This window comes from Cucurbita pepo, chromosome LG04, assembly GCF_002806865.2.
Source record: "Cucurbita pepo subsp. pepo cultivar mu-cu-16 chromosome LG04, ASM280686v2, whole genome shotgun sequence".
Taxonomy (NCBI): domain Eukaryota; kingdom Viridiplantae; phylum Streptophyta; class Magnoliopsida; order Cucurbitales; family Cucurbitaceae; genus Cucurbita; species Cucurbita pepo.
Window position 1 is genome coordinate 5630282 of NC_036641.1, and position 8950 is coordinate 5639231.

Here is an 8950-nt window from a genome sequence, read left to right on the forward strand (position 1 = left end):
AAATTGTCGGATATGCACCACTTGAGGGTCGCCCCTTGTCTGTCTTGCATGTAGAGTCAACTTATTCTCTCTGAGAGAGATTGCAGTCCCAAAATATATATAGATTAATCTCAACCATGTTTGTATTTCTTCTTTGATCGATGAGCGGATGTGTATGTATAGAAGAGTATAAGGAGCCATTTATGAAAAGATGAGAATTTGAATCATCATAGTCCTATGGGAAGCTTTATTTATTTATTTATTAAATTAATACGAAGTTAAATAGTAGCACTTTTTTAAAAACATAAAACGTCTTTTTCATTTAATTTGAAAACTAAGTCATACCATTTTAATTTTAAATTATTTAACTTCAAAAAGAAAAAAAAAAAGTGAATTTAAATTTAAAAGGCCAGTCAATACCGAATGAACCGACGTCGTTTCAAGAAGCAATAAAAAATTTCGCCTGTACCCGCTCGTACATTTGCACGGTCTGTTATATATGACGTGTCAGATTATACGACTCCCAAGGTGTCGGTTACACGATTACACGGAACATGCGAAACACACGATTGCTGCTTTTTTTTGGCGGTCTCATTCCAATCTGGCACAGAAATAGATCCCCGACAGTGATTTTAAAAATAGAATAGAATAAAATAAAAAACAAAAATAAAATTATTTTTCATCTTTATTTATTTATTAAAACTTTTAACTCTAAATAGATTTATTAAGCATAGTTTAGCGTAATTTTTATTTATTTTTATCTTTAAATTACAATATTTCACATTTATTAAGAGTTTTAAATTATATTTAAAAAATGTACATTTTAATTACATATATTTAAATTATAAATTTAGTATTTAAATTTAAAATTGAAAGAGCTTTAAAATTTAATTTTTATATAAAATAAATAATTTTTAAATTTNTTTTTTTTTTTTTTTTTTTTTTTTTTTTTTTTTTTTTTTTTTTTTTTTTTTTTTTTTTTTTTTTTTTTTGAGGGAAAATCAAATGAAATGAAGTCGGTTGGAAGAGCTCCCTTCTTCTTCTTCTTCTTCTTCTCCTCCTCTCTTCCTCTCTCGAACCCCTAACGCCATTGAAGCGTTACAGAGAGATCTCGAGAGAAATTTCCCTTTGCATGTATGTACCAAACCTAATTCCATTTTCACTCATGATTCTATCTCCGTCGTGTTCTTCCGATTTGGCTCCGCGATTTCTCGTCTGATTCTGCAAACGGGAGAGATTCATAGAGAGAGAGAGAGAGAGAGAGACCGAGAGAAATGCCAGGCGTGGCTGTGAAGCTCTACAGCGTGTTCTTCAAGTTTCTCTTGAAGCATCGTTTACAGAATCTGATCCAAGATCCGCTCGACGAATCCACCGCTTTTGGAGTCACATCTCGTCCCGAAGAAACCGTCGCTTCCGCTAATCCTCTGTTCACCGACGGTGTTGCTACCAAGGATATCCATATCGATCCTTTCACATCTCTTAGTATTCGGATCTTCCTTCCTGAATCTGCTCTTACTCCGCTTGAATCCGATTCGAATCCCTCTTCCAAATCGTCCAGGGCAAAACCTAAACGCCCTAACCAAGATGCTCAGCCTGATCTTGTTAATCAGAATCTGAATAACTTACAGCCATATAATACGCGCCGTAATAGCTATGGTCCTTCGGGAAATTCCACGGAAGAACCGCGGACGAGTAGGTATGGGGGTTACAGTAATGAAATGGACGGGTTGAATTTGATTTCCGGCGCTGCTACCGGTGGCGTTTATAGAGGGTATGCGCCAGCGACGGAGAATAGCCGGAGGTTGCCTGTGATGTTGCAATTTCACGGCGGGGGGTGGGTTAGTGGGAGCAATGGTTCGGCGGCGAACGATTTCTTTTGCCGGAGGATTGCGAAATTGTGCGATGTTATTGTTGTCTCTGTTGGGTATCGGCTTGCACCAGAGAGCCGGTTTCCAGCTGCGTTTGAAGATGGGTTGACGGTGTTGAATTGGCTGGGGAAGCAGGCCAATTTGGCCGAGTGTAGCAAGTCTTTGGGAAATGCCATAGACAATGACAATGAGTTTAAGAAATCGGATTCTCATGGGCATATCGTCGACGCGTTCGGGGCGTCAATGGTAGAGCCTTGGCTTGCAGCCCATGGAGACCCAACAAGGTTTTCATTTTTGATATCAGAATTCTTCTTAGTACATTTTCTTGCTAATCATATGGCTTAATGTTGTGTTGATGATATTGCTTTGATTTCCTTTGTTCTTTGTGTGTTAATGAACCTGGTTAGTATTTGGTATGGTTGAACCCTTCCCTTCATCCACACCCTCCATTGCAAGGAATTACCTTTAGGAGCATGGCTAAGGAAAAGACCCAAATAGGATGAAGGGAAGACCTAAACTTCACAACCCACAAAGTTAGTGTAACGGCTCAAGCCCACCGCCAGCACATATTGTCCTCTTTGGGCTTTCCCTTTCGGGCTTCCCCAAAGAGGACAATATTTGCTAGCAATGGGGTTGGGTCGTTACAAATGGTATTAGAGCTAGACACTAGATGATGTGCCAGCGAGGAGGCTGTTCCCCGAAGGGGGTAGACATGAGGTGGTGTGCCAGTAAGGACGCTGGCCCAGAAGGGGGTGGATTTGGTGAGGGTCCCACGTCGATTGGAGAAAGGAATGAGTGCCAGCAAGGTCACTGGGCCCTAAAGGGAAGTGGATTGGGAGGAGAACGGAACACTCTTTATAAGGGTGGAAGCCTCTCCCTAGCAGATGTGTTTTAAAGCCTTGAGGGGAAGCCCGAAAGGGAAAAAATTTTCCATTAATGCAAAAATCTACTAGTGGTGGGGGCTTGGGTCGTTACAGTTAGCCCACCTCTCGAGCTTGAAGGAGTCGCCATTAATGCATAAAATTTGCCATTTACCTCGTTTAATCCTAAATCTTGAGATCATATCAGAAAAGGCTAACATACGATTCAAAATGATAAGGAACTCCTTCTTTGCCAAAGCAAAAGAAGGTAGTACGTCTTCGAACTGAAGGTGGAATAGGTGAACAATTTGAAAACCGTCTAGAATAGACCAGAGGATCACCTTCTCTAAGACTTCTAGAGACATGAATTCTTCCCTGCTTACCATAGAGCAAGATAGAATAGTGCACATTCCTTGAACAAACCTCCATCCAAAATCACTATTTCGGCCCATGTCCCTTCTTCTCCATCACCTTATGTAGAAAAGTCCAATCCACATGATCGGAAGCTCTCCGAAAGTCAATCTTGAAGATGATCCCGTTTTTTTTTTTCAAGCTCTATAATCCTCAATGGTCTCATTTGCAGTTAGATCTTGGCCTAAGATCTGCCTGCTAGCAAGAAATGCCCCTTGAGCAGCAAAGATCGTTGAGGGGAGAACCTTTTTAACCCGGCAAGGATTTTGGAGATAACCTTATACACTAGTAATAAGATCAATGGGTCTAAAGTCCTTTACCTTTGATGCCTTATCCTTCTTAGGGTTTAAGCAAAACAAAGGTATTGTTGAGCACATTATTGAGAATTCATCTCTTGTAGAATTGACTGACGACTTTCCAAACATCCTTCTTAATAACCTCCTAATTGTCTCGGAAGAAAGTTGAAGAAAACTCATCCAAACCTGGGGTTGTGTCTCTATCTGACCGACATCCTTTTGACCTCCCTCCAAGGAGAAGGGTGCCTCAAACGGATCTCTATCCTTGGGAGATAGGACATCGATCCACCCTCTCTAAAAAGGAGTGAGGATCAACTAATGACCCATAAAAAGAGAAGTAAATGAAGAATGTCGTCCTCAATCAGTCCTAGATTAATAGAGCTTCAATCTCCTTCTCAATGGTTTGATGAAGTTCTTATTTTTTCTACCGCCAACAACTTTATAGAAATAAACCTTGTTACAATCATCCTCACTTGCCCATTTAACTTCTGCTTTTTGAATCCCCACTTGCACACTCTTTTCTGGTGATTTCTGCAAACCCAACTTTCAAATTTAGCCGCTCCTCCTTCACAGCCTCAAGTAATCTCTCCTCTGTCTCTTCCGGCATGTGAAAAGCTTCAAGTTTCCCCAAAATATCCTTATTCTTGACCCTAACGTCCCCCAAAACCTCCCTATTCCAAGACTTAAACTTCTCTTTGATTGAGTTGAGTTTTCGCAAAAAGCGAAACCCCTCCCCTCTTCCTTGAACCTTAGATTGCCACCACCGAGAGAATGAGGTTTTAAAAGATGGATGGGACAACCATATGCTCTTACCCTGAAAGAGTTGGATCGCATTTTACCAAATCCGAGTCGCAGCAAAGAGGCCAATGGTTCCAGACAATCCTAGGACCTAAGAATTGCCTCACATTATTGAACACTTCCATCCAACCTCTTGAGAGGAAAAGTCCATCATTACCGCTTCTGGTTCATTGCTAGCTTTCTAGATGTAAAAATTTAAAGCATTGAAGCAGTCAGGTTCACAATGCCTTAGGCTCGTATGATAAACCAAATTTATATTTAATCTGCATAATCTTTCAATCGTTGGTCTTCCTAATCCAATCATATTGTATTAGATTTAGTTAGGGGCGGTATTGAACGACGTATTCAAAGAGTCAGTTCTTTGTTCTGAACTGTTACTGGTAGGATGGTTAAGCAGTTGTAATAGAGTTTTGCAACCTTTTCCTCTGAATATTCGTTGAAAGCATTGCAGAGAATCCTTTTTGCCCCAGTATCTTGGCTGAACGGATGCTTCTCTGAGAATTGAGATTCATGTGGCAAGAAAGAATCTCCTCTTGTTTTTAGATTTTAAAATTTGTTTTCTGTTGCCTTCCGAAAACGTTCAAGATAAAAAGAAGTGAATATTTAAGGAGGTATGGCCTACCGAGATAGGTTTTGGATGTCGTCGATATCCCAAAGAAAAACCCTTTTATCTATTATTTTCTACAATTGGTTTCCTTTTTCTTTTTTTTGAAAAATAATTGACTGTTGTCTTTTGTATAGGTCCCTTTTGTAGTGGGCTTTCTTTCATTCCCTTTCATAGAAGCAAGAAAGATCCTCAGGGTAGTAACTTGACCTTGTTTTTTCTTTTTCTTTTGAGCAGATGTGTTCTTCTTGGGGTTAGCTGTGGAGCAAATATTGCAGATTATGTGGCTAGAAAGGCCGTCGAGGCTGGTAAGCTCTTGGACCCTGTCAAGGTTGTTGCACAGATTCTCCTGTATCCGTTCTTTGTCGGGAGTGTCCCTACGCATTCGGAATTGAAGTTTGCGAATTCGTACTTTTACGATAAAGCTATGTGCCTTCTTGCTTGGAAGCTTTTCCTACCTGAGGAAGAGTTTAGTCTTGATCATCCAGCTGCAAATCCCCTTGCTTCTGGTAGAGAAGGCCCACCTTTAAAGCTTATGCCACCGACACTGACAGTGGTGGCTGAACTCGACTGGATGAGAGATCGAGCCATAGCATACTCCGAAGAACTTCGAAAAGTAAATGTCGATGCACCTGTTCTTGACTATAAGGATGCAGTACATGAATTTGCTACCCTCGACATCCTTCTCAAGACACCTCAAGCCCAAGCTTGTGCAGAGGACATCGCCATCTGGGTCAAAAAATATATTTCACTACGAGGCCACGAGTTCTCTTATTGATGAGAAACCAAGACATAAACCGAGTCGAGGTAATGTCACGGTTAGAGATCATGTCGTGTACTTAGAATGAGGGAGTGTAACATTTTTTCATAAGCTGTTAAATCAAGTTTTGTTCCTCCTTCCATTTTGATCTTTTGTAAGATAGAGAGAACCCTGAGATTAGGAGGATGGATACATATATCATTGGTCTTGTAATGTAAAACATGTAAAACGTTTCCGATTCTCTTTCGAAAGCGAGCACCGAGATTGAACATCGTTCTTCCTAATTTACCCCCACAAATTGTGTACAATTTTCTAATATTCAAGAACAATCTGGCATTACAAATAGAGAAGTTCCTGGGCACACCATTAATGGAAGGTTAATGGCAGCCCTAGCGGTTAATGGCAACCCTAGCAGCCAATGCTCTAAGATTAGCTCTAGCCAAGGAGACTGAGCTGCTTCTGGTTTGCACTTGATTATTATCTCTGAAAGCCTCCATAAACTCTTCCCTCCGTAATCTCAATGCCAAAGCAGCCTCCTGATCTTGGTCTGGCGTGCCTCTCCTCCTACTCACATCTGCATCTCGAGTCGTCGTCCTCACCGGCCGAACACTTCGATGGTGCATTCTGGACTGAACTCTGCTGCTTACAGCATTTGAAAATGGAGCTTGCTGCATCATTCTACCATTCGATTCGTCATCCTCGTCTCGACCCGTTATTTCCCTTCTTCTTGAGATACTACTACCATGTCTACTCGATGTTCGGGTTGCTCGTGTGTTATGGTTCTGCAAACTACTATTATAGATGGCCTTTTCTGTGTCTTGAATCTTCTTGTCATGGCTACTACACCCTCCTTTTGCTTCCTTTCTTGCTTCAACCTCCTGAGGAAAAAGAAGTTGTATGGTGTTCCAAAGAACTGTATTTACAGTGCAAGATCTCCCATTGCTGCAAATTTAGGATCAACAACACAAGAGACATGTAAGCATTAATGTCTGAAAATGAAATGATCCAAATGATTTGGTTTTATGGAACTTTGGAGTAGCAAATTCAACCTTATTAGCTGCCTGCATTTAGGGCACTTTTTTCCACATTTGTCAGCTGCAGATCTTAGACATTTCTTGCAGAAACTACCATATACAAGCAGAAAAGAATACAACTTAGAATGGTACAGTAACAACTTGAGAACTAACAACAATAGTTCAGCATGCAGGTGTATGTTTACACCGTTACCATGTGTTTATCTTTGTAAGGGTCCAAGCTCACCACTAGCGGATATTGTCCATTACCGTGTGTTTCCCCTCAAGATTTTAAAATGCGTCTATTAGAGAGAGGGCTCTACACCACCCTTATATGGGATGTTTCGTTCTCCCAATGGGATCTTACCATCTTAAACTTTCAATTTTATGACTTTTACACGTCCTCAAAACTTAATAAGGTCATAAAGGTCAATGACATATTAGCTACTTTTCAACTTTTAGTGATCAATAAACACAAATTTAAAATATCGGGGACTCGTTAGAGAACTTTTTAAAATTTATGGATTTAGCATTAAAAGTTGAGAGGAATTGTCAATTCATAATTTAACCTAAAAAATTACTTTAATTTTTGATATAACATAATGATTAAAGAAAAATCAAGAAAAAACAACTCAAACAACTTTCATATACAATTTTGTATTCAGAACAGAGCATCTCAACATTTAGGGTTCAATCAAACTCGAAAGAACCAAAAATAAAATTCAAGTGTAAGAACACTGAGTCAGTCTAGAGGGACTTACCTATGGCCACAAGGTGTAGTACTAGGTTCAAAGCAAATTTCCAAGCAAATCTATGAAGAAGATTGAAAACAAAGCAATTAGGAATAAGATGAGTATCCAAAAAAGCTATAAGGTTGAAAGTTGTGAGAGAGAGTATCCTTACAGCACAAGAAAGCTCTTCTCTGAGCTTATCCATGCATGGAAGTGTTGAACATGTTGAAGAAGAAGAAGAAGAAGAAGAAGCACCAGCTTTCTGTTCATCCAATGAATCACTTTTCTTTGGGTCAGCCTCTGCTGTTTCTTGTTCTTGTTTTGGAGCATCATCTGTTCATATCATTTGCTACAACAATTACTTGAATGAAAGAAGCTCGAAAATGGTGGTTTTAAGCTTAATTTTCAACAACAAAACACTAATCGAACTGTTATGACCCAATTTTCGAAACTTCGAATTGAAGAATATGGCATGTAATGACATTAGAAGTACAATAAAATTTGCTGTAACGACCCAGATCAACCGCTAGCGGATATTGTCCTCTTTGGGCTTCCCCTCAAGGCTTTAAAAGCCGTCTGGTAGGGGAAGGTTTCCACACCCTTATAAATCAAGTGCAGATCAAAGTTTATTAGGAAACCGAGACGGATACAAATTTAAATGGATCATAAACACCGAGTTCTCATGATCTCAGTCTCAATTAGAAATTTGGTAACCTAATCCTCCAAGAATTTTCTAGAAATTAGGGACAAATGGAAATCCAAATCCTCCAAGCAATGGAAATGGAAATCTACCTTTCACAGTCGATTCTTCTTCCTCGAGGTCAAGAACAGCCGCCGGAATCGAGATTAAGTTTGCCGAATCCCTTCGTTTCCTACAAAAAGCACACAAGAAATGAACTCAAATTTCAGACAAAACAACTCCAATCAATCCGAATAGAAACCCTAGAATCTGCGCATAGATATGGAGGAACCGAGAGAAGAATCAGAATCGATAAATATATAGTCTACCTTCTCGAACCAGACAGAGGACTCTTGCACTGGAGAACTAATCGTTTCTTCTGCCGGAACTCTCTGTCCGGCGTGTCTTCGACGACCAGGCTCGCGATTAGAAGCGCTTCTTCATCCCAGCCGGCCATGGCGGCCGCCGATTTGAATCTAGGGCTAAAATAACTCTCCCCATCATTTCCGATTTCGAGCGGTTTCGATCCAATCGTTTCTCGTTCTGGCTCTGAAGCGCTTGTTGTCGATCCCTCTTGCACCATTTCAGATCGGATACGAATCGGTGAAGGAGATCATCAACGAGAGGGTGAACAGTGTTTTTTTTCTCTTTGGTTCAACACCGAAGAAATGGATTAGTTCAAAACGATGAACTTCCCAACGGTCGGATTTTGTTCGTATTTGAATGCGGTTCGGGTCGGTATTTTCTTTTGCAACGGCTATATTTCCGGGATGATTAATTATTACGTTTTAAATGATAATTATTAATTAATTAAATTAATAAAAAATATTGTATAATTTTGTATTTTGTGTAAAACAAAAACTTTTTAATTTTGAAAAGTTCTAATAATATTTCTGAAAAATTAAAAAAATATCTTTAAATTTTTTAAAAATTTAAAATTATGTTAAAATG

General features: G+C 39.5%; 2 protein-coding genes across 2 annotated transcripts; one reads left to right on the forward strand and one right to left on the reverse strand.

Moving 5' to 3' along the window:
* The first annotated feature begins 1004 nt into the window (after positions 1-1004).
* Positions 1005-5869, forward strand: LOC111793881 (probable carboxylesterase 16). Its single transcript, XM_023675947.1, has 2 exons — positions 1005-2131; positions 5054-5869. Exons 1-2 carry the CDS (start codon positions 1254-1256, stop codon positions 5592-5594), a joined length of 1419 nt encoding a protein of 472 aa, XP_023531715.1. The 5' UTR covers positions 1005-1253; the 3' UTR covers positions 5595-5869.
* On the reverse strand, positions 5841-8750 carry LOC111793882 (E3 ubiquitin-protein ligase RNF168-like). The gene is made up of 6 exons (XM_023675948.1): positions 8329-8750; positions 8113-8192; positions 7493-7653; positions 7351-7400; positions 6626-6700; positions 5841-6518 (listed from the first exon to the last, which is right to left on the reverse strand). The coding sequence occupies exons 1-6, from the start codon at positions 8580-8582 to the stop codon at positions 5966-5968; spliced, it is 1173 nt and encodes a 390-aa protein (XP_023531716.1). The 5' UTR covers positions 8583-8750; the 3' UTR covers positions 5841-5965.
* Between the last annotated feature and the right edge of the window lie 200 nt (positions 8751-8950).

Excerpts from the sequence above, each read along its gene's own strand:
- LOC111793882 (XM_023675948.1), bottom strand. The coding sequence starts at position 8,582 with ATGGTGCAAGAGGGATCGACAACAAGCGCTTCAGAGCCAGAACGAGAA. Across the intron at positions 7,401-7,492 it reads GAGAAGAGCTTTCTTGTGCT|ATTTGCTTGGAAATTTGCTT; the intron begins GTAAGGATACTC and ends TCTTCTTCATAG. Across the intron at positions 6,701-7,350 it reads ACTACACCTTGTGGCCATAG|TTTCTGCAAGAAATGTCTAA; the intron begins GTAAGTCCCTCT and ends TGTATATGGTAG.
- LOC111793881 (XM_023675947.1), top strand. The coding sequence starts at position 1,254 with ATGCCAGGCGTGGCTGTGAAGCTCTACAGCGTGTTCTTCAAGTTTCTC. Across the intron at positions 2,132-5,053 it reads GCCCATGGAGACCCAACAAG|ATGTGTTCTTCTTGGGGTTA; the intron begins GTTTTCATTTTT and ends TCTTTTGAGCAG.